Below are 21,074 nucleotides of genomic sequence, written 5' to 3' on the forward strand. Positions count from 1 at the left end.
TGGATCATATGGTAGTTCTGTTTTTAGTTTTTTGGAGAAACCTACATACCATTTTCCGTAGTGGCTACACCATTTTCCAATCCCAGTAGTGCACGAGGATTCCCTTTGCTCCACACTGGAAAAGGTTGAAGTTTGGGGCGTCTACCTCCTTTTCAATCTCACCCATTTAAAAATAAAATCTGTCAGGTTTTTGTCAACTTGTTCAAGCTCAGCTATACTTACTTGCTTTGTTTTGTTCTTTGCAGGATCCAAGTGGACCTATTTGGGTGAGTAGAGATCTTACATGCTTTTTTGAGGAGATGGCTGTATTTAATGAGAATGCCAGAAACTTCTTGATCTGTGGAGATTATTGGGGGGTGGGGGTTGGGAGTTGAGAGAGCAGTTGTGGTATTGTTAAAAGAGATCACAAAGTCCCCTCTAAAGACTTACTCCACGAAGGCAGCAGACAGCTCTTTCTCTGGACAGCTGAGCCTGCTTCGTGTATTTAAACTTTAAGTTGTAGTGTTAAGGCTTCCAGACCTCTGCACACTGCCAGGTGAGGATGCCCAGGTTAGCTTTAGACTGCAAGAGCCCTAAGCAGGAGAGTGCCCTTTTCCTCTGTAGGGCATTTATCCTCTAATAAAGAATAAAGGGCTCCTTTCTGAAAGCCAGGCTCAGGTCCCGGAACTTAAGCTGCCATTGTGTCTAGAATTAACTTCTTGTTGGCATATTTGTGAGCAAGCAAAGGACCAAGTGGTGATGTCAGTCTGGGGTATAAGAGGGATGCTTTCTTTTTTTTTTTTTTTTGGTGGGGGGGATTTGTTTTATTTATGTTAAAATTTTTTTATTAAAGTATACTCGATTTACAATGTGTCAATTTCTGCTATACAGCAAAGTGACCCAAATGCATATATATATATACACACACACACGTATATACATTCTTTTTCTCATATTATCTTCCACCATTTTCTATTATGAGAGATTGGATACAGTTCCCTGTGCAGTACAGTAGGGATGCTTGTCTTAAATGGAGAGGCAGGGACATCAAAAGTGCAAAAGGGTTTCAAGATGAAGCAGCTTGAAATTGGCTCAGCTGAATGGGAAATTTGGTCATCAGCTGGAGTCAGGATAGGGGCCAAGCACCAGGGTCCGCTGGCAAGTGCAGGAATATTAATAATGTCTTGTTTGAAACTAAAGTGACAGGGGTGTGGAAGAGAGATTGTTATGGTGAGCCCGATGTGGAGCTGGAGGGCTAGGAACAGGCAGAACGGTTGATTCCTATAGAGGAAGCAGAATTCAGAGAAGGCTGATTTCGATTTGCTAGTTAGCCTTTGGATGTTTCTTAGCCCAAGAGGCACAGAAAAATCCCTGAGCTAATCACCCAGCCACCTTCAGGCCAAGGTCTCCTTGGCTCTAGCACTACATGTCTCCAGCGGTACTAATATCCCTTAAGTACTTATTATGTGCAAGGCACATGGCTAAGTGGGTGGGAAATTAGAAGCGTAGGCTGTGGTCTGTAGCTGGGAATTACCTAAAGCTCACAATTCAAAGCAGAATAGAGTAGGCAGTAATAACAGATAGCAAATAAACACGTCAGTGCTCTGAAGGTTCAGAGGAGGATTAGAGTGCTAGGGCTGGATGGCTAAGGAAGCCTTCCTGGAAGAGGAGGGCTTTCCCTGGACCTTGGAGGATGGGGAGGATTCAGCATGGCGGGAAGGAAGTGCTATTGGCAAAGCTGATGATGGTATCACATGAGAGGAGGCAAGAAAGAGCAAGATGGCACTGGAGGGAAGACATTTAGAGAAATTGTTATGGGGGGACTCTAAGGTCAGGAAGGTAGGTTGGGTCAAACAGGGGCAGCAGGCAAGGGGAGGCCAGGCTCTTCCCACTTTGTCTCATGGATGGAGGGATGGGGCAGGGAGCAATTTGTGTTTTAAGGAGAGGGGGTGGTAGGGGTGGAAGAGGAAGGATGGGAGGGAGGCAGGAAGGTGTTTGGCCTTTGTAGAAACCCCACTCTATGTCCCGATGTCCAGTTTACAGTAATGGCAGTAAGAGGGAAAGGAAGGCAGAGCAAGAGCCCCGCCAAGGGAGGAACTGGCAGTCTGGGCATCAGGCCCCTTGGCAGGTTCAGTGTATGGGAGGTGACAGGAGCGATGATACAGGCATGGAGAGAAGGCAGGACTCAGGCTCTGGGCCTTATTCCATAGAGTCTGGAGGAAGCTGTATGAGCCCCCGGGGGTCTCGCCTGCTCCCCATCTGTGACCGGGGGAAGGGGCTGTCCAGATCAGAGCTCCTCAGACTATGGCTTGGGGTCACCTGCATAAGAATCACCTCAGATGGGAGTTCCTGTCGTGGTTCAGTGGTTAACGAATCCGACTAGGAACCATGAGGTTGTGGGTTTGATCCCTGGCCTTGCTCAGTGGGTTAATGATGCCGTGAGCTGTGGTATGGGTCGCTGTGGCTGTGGGGTAGGCCGGCAGCTACAGCTCCGATTAGACCCCTAGCCTGGGAACTCCATATGCCACAGGAGCAGCCCTAGAAAAGGCAAAAAGACAAAAAGACAAAAAGACAAAAAAAAAAAAAAAAGAATCACCTGGGATGTTTTCCAGATATGCAGATTTCTGGGCCTCAGCCTGGATCTGGGGGAGAGGGGGAACCTGAAAAACTTGTCTATTTCAGGTGATTCTTGTGGTTCCCAAGAATTTCTAACCTGAATCAGAGGTAACTTGTGCCACCTCTTCTACTGGCTTCCCAGGGAGAGGGGACACACAAGTCACGTCTCTCCAGAGCTCTCTGCCTCTGTCAGACAGGCTCCCTAGGTGTAGCCACAAAGTTATGGAGAACAGAAGACACTGAGTGAACAAGATGTGGGAGGAAAATCTTATTGCCACTTAGGGCATGACATGGTGCTCCCCGAGGGAGGGCTCCTCCATCCAGCCATATCAACCAATCCAGAAGTGTTTCCTCCTGACCACTAGCATTGGCCAGCCCTCTGTCCCTGCTGCCTTGTGCGATGAGAGCAGCCCTTTGCTAAGGAAGCAGAGGACAGAGTCTAATGATACATGACATGCCCGGGAGTGAGCACAAAGGCAAATCTGCCTTTTTATTAGCAAAATGAGCACACCCACAGTGGAGTCAGCCCTCGGTCGGGGCCAATGAAGGAGGCCGGATGGAGGATGGCTAAGGAGGCAACAGGTCCAGGCTGGCAGCTGGCACCAGTGCTCCGAGTGACACAGGTAAACAGAGAGCCTGGCAGAGGTGCTTGGGGGAAATGGTTTCCCAACAAAACAGGCTGCACTGAATGGGGCAAGTCCAACCCAAGGCCACATGCTGGCTTTCCCAGGGTGCAGACCTCAGCTACTTTGCACGTAGATACTGCTGAGTCATAATGCTCCAGGGGCCTCTGGCTTCCAGGAACACATGGTAGGACTTCTAGAATCACATGGAAAGGGAACTTTAGCCCTATCCCTCTCCGTACTGAGTCACTGCGCTGGCCTCCTGGATGGCCCCCCTGCAGACAGGAGGACCATCTGACAGCCAGGATGGGGCCAACCCCTGTTCCTGAGTGCTCCTCTTGCGGACGGGAGCAGCAGCTGGATATGTGCTGGCGTGTGTTGGATCAGTGCCCTCCTCACTGAAAGCAGCCCCAATTCTATCCTGCTGAGCCACCAACTCTGAAATGGAGGGCAGCTGCAAGTCAGGCCAACATGTGAGCTGAGGCTAAACTCCAGCCTGCTCAAGTGCATCTAGGCTGTTAGAAGGCAGGAGAGTGGGTGTCCTTTGGGGTGGAGGAAACTGATAGAAGGCACGAGGGGGAGACTGGTCACGTTCACTTCCTTGATGGGGGTGCTGTGTTCGGTCTGTAAAAAATCCATCAAGCTCTTCACTTACGACACATGCACTTTTCCATATGTACATTACATTCAATAAAAGAGTTTAACAATTCCAGCTGGCTGGGAGAGTCATCCTTACCCCAGTATATTTTTTAGCTGTCCCACAAGAAAAAAACCAAAACCAAAACCCCTCAATGTGTTCAAAACAACAGAATAATCAGAAGGGATGCCTCTACTGAAACTTGTGACCCAAGAACATGTCATTTGAGCCGAGAATGGATGCAGGACTGCATCCCTGAGGATGCCAGATGCTGCTCTGGTGCCCCAGTGTGAGCCTCACTGTGAGCTGGTTCAGAAATAGGCAGACATCACTGTTAGCTATTTGGGAGAACTAAGACAAACCCTCGGGGGAGATGGGATGTAAGGGGAACAGGAAGCCAAGCCCTGCTCCTGGCAGGTGAGCGAGTCCCACTTCTAAATCAGGGCTCCACAAGGCATCCACCAGATCAGCCCCTCCATCCTGGAGTGAGGACTCTGGAAGGATGGGGTCTTAGCTGGAGTCCTGGGCACTGGGCTTGTCGGCCCTCCTGCCCAGCTTCTCAGCCATGGCTGGACTCTCTGTGACCAGGTGTTGCCACCACATTCCTCCAGTGGCTCTCCTTTCTCCCAGACAATAGATACTGTGTCTGAACAAATCTCCTTTGGGAATTAAGAAGTGATCTTCCTTCCACCTGGGCAAACCTCATTGGTTCACCAGGATCCCACCTCCATCCCGCCTTCTGTCCTCAATCTGCTGGAATATTGAGTTGCTATAAACCAACAATCCCTGGGGTTCATGATCTAAACTAGAACTAGACATGGAACCCATGGAAGGAAGATAGGAGGAAAAACTCTGCCTTCTATTCTTTAGTGGCAGATAAAGACACTGTGTGACTTTAATAAAGAACGGACTAGGTTAGAGCTAAAGGGAGCACTTAAAACAGCAGCTAGGTGCACATGCAATTGAAAGGCTGATTTAATTAAGGAAAGCTTTCATCTTTATCAAAGGTAGAAGCCTGGCCAACTCAAAATACCCCAGGGATTTCTCCCCTATTCCCACTGCCACCTGAGGATGAGGACAAAAGGCACAGAGCACTCTCAGTGGGGAGAGAGAGAATAAGAAAGGCTAGAACATGTTTTTCATACCAGGGAACTGAATCCCTACCCCTGTGTCTTGAGGATTTCCCTTGAGGCTTAGTGATCCAACCCACTATGACTTATTAAATCTGTGCTACAGTTCCAGTTATTCGAATTGAAGTTGTGACATCCAGGGTGTCTCTGGATGTGGTGTGGTCCACCCACTCATAATTTTTTTCTCTTCTATCCCGCGTTGCAGAATTGAGGTTTGTGTGTTCTGGAGGATATTAGCCTGTAGCTGGTACAATGCTTGCATTTGCGTGTTGACAGCTGGGTGAAAAGACCGGGAAAGCTAGCACCAGATCCTTCAGGCGCGGGTGGTGTCATGGGGGGAAGGGGCAGATGAGGCAGAAAACCAGGAGGAAGAGGTGGGAACTGTACAAAGCCCAGCACCAGACTGACCTGGAAATATCAGCTAGACCACTTTCTGGACGAATGGCCTTAGAAAAGTAATTTAACCGGAGTTCCCGTCGTGGCGCAGTGGTTAACGAATCCGACTAGGAACCATGAGGTTGCGGGTTCGGTCCCTGCCCTTGCTCAGTGGGTTAACGATCCGGCGTTGCCGTGAGCTGTGGTGTAGGTTGCAGACTCGGCTCGGATCCCGCGTTGCTGTGGCTCTGGCGTAGGCCGGTGGCTGCAGCTCGGATTCAACCCCTAGCCTGGGAGCCTCCATATGCCGCGGGAGCGGCCCAAGAAATAGCAACAACAACAACAACAAAAAGACAAAAGACAAAAAAAAAAAAAAAAAAAAGAAAAGTAATTTAACCTCTCTGAACCTCGGTTTTCTTAGCTACAAAATGGGAGCAGTGATAGCATCTACCTCAGTGGTACCTGGATGGGCAGCACCAGCATCCCGTGGGGCTTGGGATGCATCCCAAACACTCAGAACTACAAGTGAAACACAGGGGAGGAGGCAGGGGATGTGTGTGGGGAGAACCCAAACCTTCACCTCCTGTTCTTTAGCAGCAAGAAAAGCACCGTGTATGACTATGTTAGAAATGCAAATTCTTGGGCTTATTCCAGATTTACCTCCAAATCAAAAACTCTGGGGCCAGGCCCAGTGGCCTGCTTCCACATGCCCACCTCATGATCTGATTGATACCCACGTAAGTTTGGGAAGCTCTGCTCTGCCTCAGGGTCGTAGTGAGGACTAAATGAGATAATGTACAGCGAGAGGCTTGCGGTACCCACTGCAGAGTAAGCATGCAGGGTAGCTTCTGACCCTTCACTTCCCAGAGTTGTGGCGGAAAACTCTATTAGCTAATATGTGGGGAAATGCCTCGCCAATGCTACAATACCAAACAAATCTGAGTTTTGTTCGAAAGAATCTACTTGCTTTTCTGAATTGCCTGAGTGTTGAAACAACAAGGAGATATTCTTTTTATATTTGGAACAAACAAAAGGAGTTTCCCTTGTAAGAAAAAAAAATTGAGCAAAAACCACAGGAGCTCCAAGCTCTTGTCCCATGGGCCTCACAGGCCAGAAAGTTCTTCCCAGCCTTGTCCTTCAGACCAGGGCAGAGTTGGAGCTAATCACCTGGCATTTTGCCAGCATCTAGGGAGCAGATATCTGGATCCATAGCTGAAGCCACCTCAGTCATGCTGGAGTGCCCCCTGCCTCCCCCGAGTCTCTGGGCTGAGCCTTGAAGTCAGGAGTGGAGCTGGGAAGAAATCTGAGGCTGGGCTCTAGGGTGCTGAGCTGCCTAAGCAGGGACCCTCACTCACCTGAGGCAGAGATGGGCCTTGGAGCTGCAGGCTGGCGAGAGCTCAGGGGGGTCCTGCCAGGGGCTCTTAGGACTCTGGCTGTGCTCAAACTTGCCTCCTCTGCTACGTGCTCTGCTTCCAGGGAGACAGGTGAGGGCAGGGCACAGCTCTCCAGGAGCCAGTTAAAGCTCTTGGCAGCCCATCCCTAGCACTGGGAGAGAGAGGAGCCTCCGCAGTTAACCAGCTCAAAAAGAAGACTGAAAGCAGAAAGGCTGAATCCAGAGCAGGTGTGTGAAGGTGCCTGGGGCAGAGATTAAATGGTTTTCCATGAATAGAATGGATCAGAGATTGTCTCAGCAGGCTCCCAGTCTCTGGGATGGAGCAAGAGCCCTCTTTCCTGGCCTGTTACCATCTTCCTCTGCAGGGGCAGCCACAGGGTGAAGGATGCAAATGCCTCCCGGTGTTACTGCCTCATGACCAAGAAAGAGAGCCAGCACTTGCTGTGGACAAAGACCACGTTTCATTGATTCTCAGATGCAACTTTTTTTTTTACATGTAATTTTTTATTTTTTTGGTTTTTAGGGCTGCATCTGTGGCATATGGAGGTTCCCAGACTAGGGATTGAATTGGAGCTGCAGCCACTGGCGCTACACCACAGCCACATCAGATCTGAGCCATGTCTGTGACCTACAGCTCACAGCAATGCCAGATCGTTAACCCACTGAGCGGGGCCAGGGATTGAACCCACATCCTCACAGATACTAGTCTGATTTGTACCCCAACGAGCCATAACGGGAACTCCTTTTTTTTCTTTTCTTTTTAGCATTTTAGCATCTCTGTATTTGGGATATCTTGGCATCTAGAAGCAATGAAATATGGTAGCTGGACCACAAACACTGAGAAACACCCTATTAGATGCTAGGAACATGAAGAAAGGACCTGAAATGATTTAATTTCAGCATTTAAATGGTGAAACAGTGGGGGCAAGAAGATGTAAAAATAATGGCTAGTATGCACACTGTCCATGATACAGCATATAGAAATGACGGAGAATCATATTAGATTTTATTTATTTATTTATTTATTGCCTTTTCTAGGGCCACTCCCATGGCATATGGAGGTTCCCAGGCTAGGGGTCTAATCGGAGCTGTAGCCACTGGCCTACGCCAGAGCCACAGCAACGCCAGATCCAGGTCACATCTGCAACCTACACCACAGCTCACGGCAACGCTGGATCCTTAACCCACCGAACGAGGCCAGGGATCGAACCCACAACCTCATGGTTCCTAGTCCGATTCATTAACCACTGCGCCACAACAGGAACTCCTCATATTAGATTTTAAACTGTAATTTTGTCCAACTTCCAATCAAGCCACAGTTCACTTATACTTTTTAGTGGTGTTGGATCTATATTACAAGTATTTATAAATGAAATAAATTAGGTGCTTTTTTTCTTAACTTTTAATTTTTGCTTTTTAGGGCCGTACCCGCAGCATATGGAGGTTCCCAGGCTAGGAATCTAATCGGAGCTACAGCTGCCGGCTTTAACTCACTGAGCAAGGCCAGGGATCAAACCCACAACCTCATGGTTCCTAGTCAGATTCATTTCCGCTGCGCCATGGCGGGAACTCCACCTTTTTTTTTTTTTTTTTCTTAAGTTTACAAAAATATTTCTTTAAGAAGCAAGCTTTCCAGTGACCTGGCAAGCATCTGATTTTCGTCAACCAGGAAGGAACAAATACAAGCTGCCACCTCCTTATGTCTGTAAAGGTTGACTCAGAATTGGCATAAACTCTAAAGAAAAGAGTTCATTTAGCTTATCAACTTTGTAAATGATTTTGCAATCATTAACTTGTGACTAGATCAGCTGTGTAACTTCTGGGTGAACAGGAGGTGACCCATCCAGAGCTCGTAAGAATGCCTGTGGTTAGTTTCAGGGCAAATGGTCATGCTGCCCCCTCTTCTGGGCCAGCTGGCTCTGGAAGGGCCCTTTGATTATGAGGAGAATGAGATATATTTGAGATATGAGATATATTAGCAGGAATATGAGATATATTAGCAGGAAATGGTGACATTGGCAAATGGTGCCTGGTGCTTTTATAGGGAGACCCCTCCTTGGTACCCCACCTTCTGGGAACTGCAGGAGAAGTGGAGAAAGGAGAAAAAGTGACTCTGAAGGTTGTGGAACAAAGACGTTTTGTAACAAGTCTGAGGCAGTCACGCAAATGACTGTTTACCCTTTTGGCTTTGGCCACCAGGAAGCCCAGAGGCAAACGGGTAATTCTGACTAGAGTAACTATCTATGCTCCTGCAAATCTACAGATTCTTCACTGACAGTGCCCTTCTAGTTTACAGGTATTTTTCTTGACCCGGAACCAAAATGTTAATCAAATATATTTCTGGAAAAATTATCTAGAAAGGCCCTGAGGGTCATGTACCCAACATGTTCCTCACTCTTTTATTCTCCGTACCTGCCCCCCATGGATACCATTGTTTAAAAGGCTTAACTTTTATATGTTAAAAATGTAATAGTTATTTTTTCCCATTTGTTATTAATCAAAGACAGATATAAAAACCAGTTTTCAGTTAGCCCAAGAAAACTGATTCACATTTATTCCATGAACATTTATTGAGTAAATACAAAGTGCCAAGTATTAGACGAGGTGCTAAGGAAATAATGGATAAGACATGGCCCCTATTATTATAGGACTGAGAATCTGGGAGGAGACAGTGCATTAGGGCCTTACAATGCAATGAGACGAAGAGCGGAAGAGAGAGACCTCACTAGTGTCTTGGGGAAGGATTCGAGAAGGCTTCCTTGAGGAGGTGATGTCCAAGCTGAGACCTGAAGGACATGGGGGAGCCAGCCAAGCAAAGGGCAGAGGTGGAAAGGGCCTTTGGGACAGATTGTGCAATGATCACCTAGGCTGATAGATTTTGGGGACCACCTAAGACCCCAGTAAGGAGGGAAGGAGCTGGAGAGATGGGGCAGGGCCAGAGTGGGGGGCGGTTCATGGACCAGCTGAGGAGTTGGGACCTCATTCTGGAGATGGCAGGAGACGGCTGGAACCTTCTAAGTAGAAACCTGAGATAAGCACTCTAGAAGGATCTTCCTGGCTACAGCGTGGAGAGTGAATTGTGAAACCCTGGAGGAAGAGGGGCTAGAGGGATGTGGGAGAAGGGAGTAGGGGTCTGAACCAGGGGAGGGGCCTTGGGGCCCTCATCTGTTGACAGACCTCAGCCAGAAACACAGCCTCCTTACGCTGTAATGGGCCAGAGCAGCCTGATCGTGGGCGAGTGCCCCTCTCCACTGGGCTGCATGAGGTATTCACATCAGCATCCAGACTGCCATTGCTGCCCGAGTGGGACCCCAGTGGGGAGCGCTGATGCAGCCCAGCCCTAGCCCGTTTACAGATGAGGCAAGGAAAACTCAGAGCCGTCAAGCGACCCACGCAGGAGGAGCCAAGGCGGGACTGGAATCTGTGTTTCTGGATTTCCACCTCCTGCATTTCCCCAGTCATTTGGTGAGTGTTCACTTTATGCCAGGTGTTGTGGACATGACACATCACAACACTGTGCAAAAGCCATTGAGGAAATGCAGTCATTTTTTTAGAAACAGTAAATAACATAGACTTGCCAGAAACAAATTATGCTGAATTACCTTGCACTTCTTCCCTACATCAGAGTAAAAGGCTTAGTGGTTCAAGAAAGTACAATAGACTTAATACCTGTTGACATAAATAAACATTTGATACGGTCCCTTGCGACGCACTCATGGGAAATGCAGATCAAAGACCAGTGTGGCTGCTAGAGAAAAAAAAAATCAATAGAATTCAGTCATCGTTACTGTCAGCAGCTCGTGGCTGGGAGAGACATCAGGGGTCCTCGAGGGACAGTGATGGATGAATACTGTTTTCAGATCCTTGGAGCAGGATGGACAGCTGAAGGAGTGTGGTGGTTGGGATTGGCAAGATTTGAATTGGAAAGGAGAACAGGGAAGAGACAACACGTTTAAGTTAAGAAAAGCATATGAGAGAAAGTGGGCAGGCTGGGGGTGGCAGGAAGGAGTGAGGGACACCATGTGAGCATAGCCCTGTGGCTACACGGGAGCCTGGGCAGCAGAGGCCGAAGGAAGAGAGCTCCCTGGCCCCATGCTTAGCCCCAGTGATTTAGGAAAGAGGTGTATGCAGGAGTTTACACTTGCATGCATATGTATGCACACTCACTTCCATGTTCACATATATCTACAATCTTACATGCGTCCACGCCCCCACACACTCACACCTCCACCTCCTACACCATGAACGTGGAGTGAGTCTCTCCGCTGGTTTCTGAACTGCTGGAACATACACTGACATGTCACTACTTGGAGCAGTGCTTAGGGGAGATCTTACAGCTGCCCCTCACTGCTTCATTTTGGTACTTTTCCAAGAATCCCCCAGCTCTTGATAAGCCTTTTGGTGTAATGCTTAAACACGTCCATCAACAAGGATGGAATGGGAAAGGTCCCATCACGGAGTAATGTTGGCAAGACTGTGTGTATGCAAAGATGTTGGGTCAGAACTTGTCATGCCCTGGGGAAAAAATTTTGAAAACTGCAGGAATTTCATGATCTCCCTTCATGTAACTGCCTCAAGAAGCACCAGTACCTCTTGGGTTAATAAACCAAGTGCTCACATTCCAGCTAAGGCTAACCTGCCAGATTGTCCCTGGAGAAAATTTTCCCTCCACGGTGGATTTTGAGCACGAGCCTGCTGCAGGCAAGGCAGTGTTCTGGGGCCTCAGAGAGGCAAAGGGGGGTGAGCAGGAGCCCTTTCTAGCCTCAAGGAGAGTTTTCTAGAAGGACGCCATCATTCATGCACAGCTTGTGGGGAGTGACACTCTCCCCAAAGGGGCTGCTCCCAGAGGCACAGAGACCAGCCCAGGAGAGCGCATTTGTTGAGCGAATGAGGCAAGAATGGTTTGTTGCTCGATTTTTGGCTCTGGGAGTGGGGAACGGCACCAGGGAGAAGGTGGCACTTGATCTGGGATGGTAGGATTTCAGAGGTGAAACCAGTCTGAAATGAAATGCCACCTAGGCATACATATCTCATTAGAAGTAAAAGGAGACACACAGGTCACCCAAGATTTGTTTTCCGGTGAGGTGAAAGGGAGAACTTGCCCTAAAAGGTTGGAAAACAACCCCTAGGGAAAAGACAGAGAGGAACTGAGACTATTCTATTCAAGAAGGGCCTGGAAACCAGCATGTCTTGGGAATCCATCATGAACAGACACAGATCTTAATGCTACCATGTTCGTTCCTCCCAACAGCCCTGGATCTGCCGGGTGGGTACTGCCACTTTTATTTTGTAGGCAAAGCTCAGGGTATTTGAGATGCATTCAAGGTCACACAGCCAGTAGGTGGAGCGGCTGTAACTGGCAGCCTGGTCAATGGCTCCAAAGCCCTTGACCTTCTCACTGTACTTCAGGCCCCTCTGGAAGGGAGACAGAAGTAGCTTGGATGAAGGTCTTCGGGTATGAGAACCATCAAACTGTTTTCTCTCTAAAAGGGAAAACTGAGGGAGCAGCTTTAAACAAAACAGCAAGAGTGCTGTAGGTGAACTCTCAGAAAGGACTTCCTCTTTGTGACAGTTGGTAAGTGAAAAATGGGCTCAGAGTTCCCATCGTGGCTCAGTAGTTAATGAATCAGACTAGGAACCATAAGGTTGCGGGTTTGATCCCTGGCCTCCCTCAGTGGGCTAAAGATCCGGCATTGTCGTGAGCTGTGGTGTAGGTTGCAGATGTGGCTCGGATCCCGCATTGCTGTGGCTGTGGTCTAGACTGGCGGCTACAGCTCCGATTAGACCCCTAGCCTGGGAACCTCCATATGCCATGGGAGTGGCCCTAGAAAAGGCAAAAAGACACACACACACAAAGAATGGGCTCAACAGCAGGTCCACTTTAGGGGCCCATCAGCCTTTGCTTAGGTCAGGTTCCACCCTGGGTCACTGCAGAAAGCTCCCGTCTTTTATCAGATCCCCTCTTTTTGTATTTGGCAGACCACCCCTGGAATGTTTACAAGGTCACAAATCCCCCCACTGCTGCTTCTCCCCTTTAGCTCTGGACCATCACCAGGGTTTATCTGCTGGTCACCTCTGACCACCGGCTACCCACTGCCTCTGCCCAGGCTGCAGAGCCTCCAAAGGCTGCTGTAGGAGAGGGGAGAGCAAGAGAGGTGGGGTGGGCGGCAGCCTTGCTGCTTACCGGCCCTGCGACTTTGGGCCTATATCCAACCTCCGTGCCTCAGTCACCTCAACTGCTAAATGAGAACATAAAGCCTCTGTATAGGGTTATGTAGACAAAAAAATACCCGTTAAGCATATAAAATGAGGGTTGGTGAACTATGGCCCTTGGGCCAATCCACCGTCTGTTTTTCTAAGTAAAACTTTCTCGGAACAAAGCTACACTCATCTGTCTGCACATGCTCTATGGCCACTTCTTTTACAACAGCAGAGTTGGGTAGTGGCAACAGAGACCATACCGCTCACAAAGCCCCAAATACTGACTGTCTGGCCTTTTGCAGGAAATGTTAGCCAACTTCTGATACACAGTGATGCTTGGCATGTAGTAAGCACTCATTAAATGGTAGCTTAAAAAAATAAAACAAAACAAAACTCACCAGGCCTTGGAGTTTAGCAGAATTTGACTGAGGTGCTGGGATGGCACAGGCAACCACAGCCTAAAAGGAACATCTCGAACATGTGTCTGCTCAGTCCTCCCTGAGGGCAATGATCATTCGCTTCCCTGGGGATCTCCTACCAGCACCTAGTAGGCGCCAGCCTTGCTCTCTGGCCTGGAGTCCTGACTGTGTTTCCTCTTTCCTGAGATGAGGTCCCTATTCCTCTTTCCTGCCCCAGAAGGACTGATATGGAAATTACCCCATTCTTTCTAGAAAAACCTCCTCCATGGTGTGTGACCTGCGCCTTCCTGCGTGGCCTTGACAAGGCAGTCACAGGAGTCTGGGCCAGGGCTCCTCAGCTTCTGCACTGGCTACACGTCAGGCAGGATAATTCTTTACAGGGGTGAGGGGGCTGTCCTGTGCCCTGTATGACGTTTAGCAGCATCCCTGGCCACCCCATCCACCCACTAGATGACTGTGACCCCCAAAATGTCTCCAGACCTTGCCAAATGTCCCAAGGGGGCAAAATGACTCCTGTTGAGAACCACTGGCTTGGTCTGACATACCATCACAGGTGGGGCAGCAACATTCCAGCCCAGGACAGCCCCATCCATATTTAGAAAAAAGTGGCCTTTGCAAGGACACAGCCCAGTTAAAGGTGCATTCCACTTGTATCACTGGGTCGAGAAATGGAATGCTTAGCATCTCAACCTGAAGCACCAGCATCTAAACTGTTATTGGGGGGGGGGCTGTGCTTTCATGGAAACGCTAGGGAATAACCTGCCTTGTGTCTGTGTCACTAAGAGGGTTTATCACACACATACACACACATAGACACACACACACAGCTTCCCCAAGGACAAATTTCTGGCCCCTCCTTCAGAATATAGAAAATGCTTATGAACCCCCCCCACCTGCCCTGCCCCTTATGAAGCAACTTTTCTAGCTTTATCCATTTTTACATCCTACTCCTCCTCAAGTGACAGGAAGAAACTGCTGGTAGCTTTACAATAACAGTGGATTCACTGATTCACCTACTTTTCACCAGTCATTATGGAGTCCGTTTGTGGGCTGGTCACTGGGGATCAGAGACAAGCAGGACACAGCCCTGGCCTTCCACGGACTGATGGCCGAGGGGCAAGCAGAAGTGTAAACAGGTAATGACGACAGAGCAGATTAAGGGCTGTGAGAACATACACCAGCGCTGTGCACACAGAGGTGGGGCAAAATCCTACATTTGGGGGGTGACAGTGGCTGTCAGGCCTGCGTGAGGAGCTGATTCCTGAAAGGTAAAGGAGTCAGCAGAGGAAGGAGAGTGCCTGAGTGTTTCTCTGCATGGGTGGTGTGCATTTTAGGGATGAGGAAGGCATCCCATGGTAGGCAACAGGGGTCTAAAAGCAGAGGAGAGGGTGAGCTGCAATTAAGAGAAAGAGGCAGGCATTAGCCTGGGGTTGCAGGAGTGGTAGAGGGAAAATAGCTCCCGGGATCTGAACAGAGGCACCGACAGTTTTTGCTCCAGACCATCTTTTCAAAGATGTTTATGTAGTAAATCATAAGATCCAGTGTCTCCTTCCTGGGCAGAGAACAGATTTGTGTGCTGTCCCGTAAAATAACGCTGTCTCTCTTGGAGGCAAAGGCTGGGCTGGTTTGCTGGTTTGCCACCCCCTTTCCACAGCGAAGTTTCCTAAGCTGGGAGGAATGCTCATTATGCTGCACAGTTTGCAAGCGCTGGCGTCCCAAGGCCCTCATTACCTCACCCTGTGGGACTGGGCTTGGGAAATAGGCACCAATGTCCCTCTGCTATGGCTGTGGATATTAAACTGTCCTTTGTCTCTGACTCAGGAGTTACGTGTGTTCACAGCATCCATGAAGCAGTGGCAGGCTAATTCTTAGTCTGGGTGAAGTCTCAGACCCCTCCCTGCCCCAGTCTTTGACAGATGGTAGTGGGGAAAGGCTGGAGAGGGAACTGGGATCAGGAGGGGCTGGTGGGCTGCACTCGAGATTCATCCTGAAGGCTAGAGGAGCCACTAATGAACTTTCAGCACAGGAATGTCTGGATCTCACGTGCCTTAACCTGAGCAGGGGAGAGCTGGAGTCACAAGGCCAGGGAGGGGTACAGATACAAAGCTCTGCACTCAAACAGGGTTGTGCCACTGGGGAAGGAGGAAGGCCAAGTTTAAAAGAAACTTCCTATGGTCTTTAAAGGCATTTTTTTTTTTTCTGACCTGGAAGTCAATCCAGATAACTCACTGCATTTATTTGTGATGCCTCTTTATACCTTTCATGCCCTTGACAGTTGCAAACCACAAAGACCAGATATTGCATAGAATGTTCTTCCATTTGGGTTTGTCTGGGGTTTCTCAAGAGAGTCAGGTTGTCCATTTTTGGTGTGAAGAGCACAGAAGTGATGTGTCTTTCACCATGCACTGTATCAGGAGGCACTATGAGAATTCCGTTTTCCCACTGTTGGTGATCATTTTCATCCCATGGTGAAGACAGTGTGGAGAGCTTCCTCCATTTGAATGTTATGCTTTTCCCTTTGAAACATCATAGGTAACCTATGGAGGCTCCTTTGAGACTGGGTGTAAAATTTTGAGTATTGATTATAATAGCATTGTGTTAATTGTTAAATTTCCTGACTTTGATAATTATATTGTGATTATATAAGAAAATCTTGTTCTCAGGAGACAGACATTGAAGTATGTAAGTACAACAGGGAACAGTGTCAAACTTTTCTCTCACATGGTTTAGGAATAACAATAACAGCATACATGGATGTCTGAATAGAGAGAGTAATAGAGCAAATGTGGCGAAATGTTAACAACTGGTGATTCTAGGTGAAGAGTATATAGGAATCCATTGTGCTGGTCTTATGAATTTTCTGTGTACTTAAAATATTTTCAAAATAAATAGTATTTTAGAAAGACACCTAAAACAGTAAAGTTGGAGTTCCCGTCGTGGCGCAGTGGTTAACGAATCCGACTAGGAACCATGAGGTTGCGGGTTCGGTCCCTGCCCTTGCTCAGTGGGTTAATGATCCGGCGTTGCCGTGAGCTGTGGTGTAGGTTGCAGATGCGGCTCGGATCCCGCGTTGCTGTGGCTGTGGCGTAGGCCGGTGGCTACAGCTCAGATTCAACCCCTAGCCTGGGAACCTCCATATGCCGCGGGAGCGGCCCAAGAAATAGCAACAACAACAATAACAACAACAACAACAACAACAGACAAAAAAAAAAAAAAAACACAGTAAAGTTGATAAAGAAAATGTGGTGTATATATGCAATGAAATATTCCTTGGCCATAAAAAAGAATGAAATGATGCCATTTTCAGCAAGATGGATGGACCTAGAGATTATCATACTAAGCTAAGTAAGCCAGATAAAGACAAATACCATATGACATCACTTACAAATGGAATCTTAAAAAATGCTGCAAATGACCTTATTTACAAAACAGAAGTTGACTCATTCCTGGACATCAAAAACAAACTTATAGGAGCTCCCGTTGTGGCGCAGCAGAAATGAATCCTACTAGGAACCGTGAGGTTGTGGGTTCGATTCCTGGCCTTGCTCAGTGGGTTAAGGATCCAGCGTTGCCCTGAGCTGTGGTGTAGGTCACAGACATGGCTTGGATCTGGCATTGCTGTGGCTGTGGCATAGGCTGGAGGCTACAGCTCCGATTCGACCCCTAGCCTGGGAACCTCCATATGCCGCGGGTGTGGCCCTAAACACACACACAAAAACACAAAAAAATCCAAACTTATAGTTACCAAAGAGGAAGGGGGAGGGAGAGGAATAAATTAGGAGTTTGGAATGAACAGATATACAGTGCTATATATAAAATAGATAAACAAGGACCTACTGTATAGCACAGGGAATTCAATATCTTATAATAAGCCATAATGGAGAAGAATAGATATATTGGAATCACTTTGCTATACAACCTGAATCTAACACAGCATTGTAAATCAACTACGTTTCAATTTTAAAAAGATTTAAAAAAAAAAGAAAAAAAATATTATCCTAAAAGAGGACACCTAAAAGAGTAAAACTGTTACATCTCTGTGCCTGGAAATGGGGACCAAAGAAGAGGGGAAGGAGTAGACCGTGGCGCCCAGCTTTTGGGGGTTGGGTGGTACCATCAGCTGAGACAGAGAATCTTCAAGGAGGTGGAGGAGGTTTTGGACAGAGGATGAGAGGAAAAGATGGTGGGTTTGGTGATTTTTCACATTATTTGTTTGCCCATCTGCCTCCGCCTCCACCCATGGAGCATCCAGTGGAGCTGTCCAGTAGGTGATGGGTCTGAAGCTTAGGAGGAAAGCCCAGGAAGGGAAGTGTGTGTGGGGGGGTCCTGAAGCCACAGGAAGGGACAGGGTCACCCCAGGGGAGCATGAGTGAGAGAGAAAGAGAGCCAAGGACAAAACCACAGGGACAGTGGACATCAAGGGCAGGGAGCTGCAGAGAGCTGAGAAGGGGCAGGAGAAACGAGATGAAAACTCCAATAAAGCAACATTCCTCAGAAACCCAAGAGAGGAGAGGTTCAGAAATGAGGGGGCTACCAGGGCTAGGGGCTGAAAGTAAAATGAGACCTGGAGAGTCTATTTGAATTCGGTGGGCCTGGAAGTCGGGGTCCGCAAGCCATGAGATCGGGGCAGGAAGTGGAGATGCAGAAGCGAATGGTGTAGACAATTCTTATACGAGGCCTGGCTGCAAAGAGGAGGTGAGGAATCAGAACGGGAGCCAAAGGGAAGCACTCATCCTCGTAAACACACACCGGAAGCCCACAACTAAATCACTTGTTCAGGGCCACATCCGACTCACATAGCCTGGATGGTCCCTGACCTATTGTCTGACCACTGAGTCAAGGCACGGCTCCCACCCACAGCCTCCCCCTTTCAACAGAGATGAGTGCTGAGAAGGTAGATGGGGAGAGAGAGAGGAGAGCAGCTTTTCAGCAGCCAGAAGAGGCAGCAATAGTGACAATTAGGAACACCTATGACATTTTCCAACCTCTCTCTATCTGCCGGAGGAGGAGCCTGTTGCTAAGGCAGCCTCTGCTCACATTATTTGCTCTCCCACCAATTTCCTTTTGGTGCCAGGGAACATTGCTTCATCGCCTGGCATGGACTATGCCTTTATTATCCTGACGATTTGACATTTTCCCTTCTCTGTCAGAAGCTTGTTACAAAAAACAGCCTCACTAGCCCCCCGACTCTCGTTTCCAGGAAACCAGTCTGTATCATCGCCAGTTCCCTTTCACCTCTGTTCACTGTATATTTTCTAAAACCCATCCAGGAGAAAACACCAATGCTTTATTTCAGTCAATAATTATTTTATAGTAGAGAATAGCAGGTTAGCCAGAGTTAAATATTTACACAACAGAAAGCAACCCTGTGAAAGGAGAAGCAAATTGGAGGATAGCCATACAATGGAGTATTATTCAGCCTCAAAAAGGAATGAAGTACTGATAAGTGCTGCAATGCAGATGAACCTCAGAAACATTATAGAATGTGATAGAAGCCAGGTGCAAATTGGATGATTCCAATTATATGAAATATCCCAGTGAGCCAAATTGGGAGAGACAGAAAGTAGAGGAGTGGTTGCCAAGGGCGGGTGGGGGTGGGAGGAATGGGAAATGACTGCTTAGTGGGTTGAGGGTGATGAAAATGTTCTGGAACTAAACAGTGGTGATGGTTGCACAACACTGTGAATGTTAATGTCACTAATGCTAAGTTTATGTTATATATCTTTTACCACAATGAAAAAGTAATTAATTTTTTAAGAAGCAACCTGACCTTGACACTGGAGAATAAAAAAGCCCTGGCTGCAACCCCATCGCCATCGAGGGCTTTCCACCAACTCTTCTTCACTTGGGCTGCACATTAGAACCACCTGGGCAGCTTTTCTTAACGCCTCCTGAATCTGGACCCCACCCAAGACCAATTAAACCAGATCTCAGGGGCTGAGGCCAGAGGCAATCTTAGAAGCTCTCAGAGATTCCAGTGAGCAGTCAGGGTTGAGAAATACTACACTAGACCAGTGGTTCCAAAGTGTGGTCCCCAGAACAGCATCATCAGCATCATCTGGGAAGTGGTTAGAAATCCAGATTCTGGGACTGCACCCAGAACCTTCTGAATCAGAAACTCTGAGAGGGTTATAGCAATCTGCGTTTTAACAAGAAATCTGTACTTTTAACAAGCCTTCCAGGGGATTCTGAGGCATACCGAAGTCTGACACCAACTGTTCTGAGTCAAGTAAGATATGGAGAGTTTTCCTCAACCAATGAGTGTTTACTGAGCACCTACCAAAGGTTTGCTTCTGTGATCGATGTTGTGAAAACATAGAACAGCTCTCCCCAAACATCTAGTTGGTTATATTCTTGAAAAAGAAGTCATACATTAAAATGAAATGAACTTTGGAGTCCCCGTTGTGGCTCAGCAGTTAGCGAACCTGACTAGTATCCACGAGGACCATGAGGACATGGGTTCAATCCCTGGCCTTGCTCAGTGGGTTAAGGATCTGGCGTTGCCGTGAGCTGTGGTGTAGGTTGCAGACACGGCTCAGATCCTGCTTTGCTGTGGCTGTGGTGTAGGCCAGCGGCTACAGCTCCAATTCGACCCCTAGCCTGGGAACCTCCATATGCCGTGGGTGTGGCTCTAAAAGACAAAACAACAACAACAACTAAAACAAAATGAAATGAGCCCTTTTATGGCTGAACAGTATTCCATTGTATGTAAATACCACATTTTGTTTATCCCTTCATCTGTGAATGGGCACTTGGGTTATTTCCACCTTTTAGCTGTTAGGAATAATTCTCCTATGAACACTGGTGCGCAAGTATCTGAGTTCCTGCTTTAACTTCCTTTGGGTAAAACTAAGAGTAGTATTGCCAGATCATATGAGAATTCTAACTTTTTTAAGAAACCTCTAAACTATTTTCCACAATGGCTGTACCATTTACATTCTCATCAGGAATGTACATCTGGGATGATTGAAAAAGTTCTGGAAAGGGCTAGTGATGATGGTTGCACAACAGTGTGAACATAATCAATACTACTGAATTCACTTTAAAATGGTTAAAAATGGTAAATTTTATGTTATGTATATTTTACCACACACACACACACACACACCACACAGAAGATGAAAAACATGAAATGAGCTATGAAAACAGATTTGGAAGAGGAAGTTATATTCCTAATGGTCAACATTGAATAGAAATGATCTCAAAGACCATAACTGTGTTTCCATAATTACACATATAAAAGTGCACAAAAAAGATGGTGTCTGCAGTTCTTACTGTTCTTGCCTGAGATGAAGAAGGAATTTTTTTTTTCTTTGTCTTTTTGCCTTTTCTAGGGCTGCACCTGTGGCATATGGAGGTTCCCAGGCTAGGGGTCTAATCGGAGCTGTAGCCGCCGGCCTACGCCAGAGCCACAGCAACATGGGATCTGAGCCACGTCTGCGACCTACACCACAGCTCACAGCAACACCAGATCCTTAACCCACTGAGCAAGGCCAGGGATTGAACCCAAAAACTCATGGTTCCTAGTTGGATTTGTTAACCACTGAGCCACGACAGGAACTCCCCAAGAAGGAATATTTTTAATCTTTTTTTAGGAGCATAGGGCAGGTTGTCTGGCTCAACTAGGGTCTTAGCCTGTTTACACTCATGTCAATGAATAAGATCATGTATTGAGTATTGACGGGTGACGGGTTTGACAAG

At 47.6% G+C, this 21,074-nt stretch overlaps 2 protein-coding genes across 10 annotated transcripts in view; one reads left to right on the plus strand and one right to left on the minus strand.

The window, feature by feature from the left end:
- The window catches only part of APH1B (aph-1 homolog B, gamma-secretase subunit), a 213,727-nt gene that overhangs the window by 106,951 nt on the left and 85,702 nt on the right, over positions 1 to 21,074 (minus strand). The window lies entirely within an intron of this gene.
- Positions 1 to 21,074, plus strand: part of CA12 (carbonic anhydrase 12) — a 61,521-nt gene that overhangs the window by 7,315 nt on the left and 33,132 nt on the right. For all 4 annotated transcript variants that reach the window (XM_084967638.1, XM_021094163.2, XM_021094165.2 and 1 more), the window contains one exon: positions 246 to 266. In XM_084967638.1, the coding sequence (XP_084823764.1) occupies positions 246 to 266 (21 nt within the window). The remainder of the gene's footprint in view (positions 1 to 245; positions 267 to 21,074) is intronic.

Source organism: Sus scrofa, chromosome 1 (assembly GCF_054392235.1).
Source record: "Sus scrofa isolate SSC_HxYL_T2T_F1_AM1 chromosome 1, Sscrofa_HxYL_maternal_Yorkshire_Landrace_v2.0, whole genome shotgun sequence".
NCBI classification, from domain to species: Eukaryota; Metazoa; Chordata; class Mammalia; order Artiodactyla; family Suidae; genus Sus; species Sus scrofa.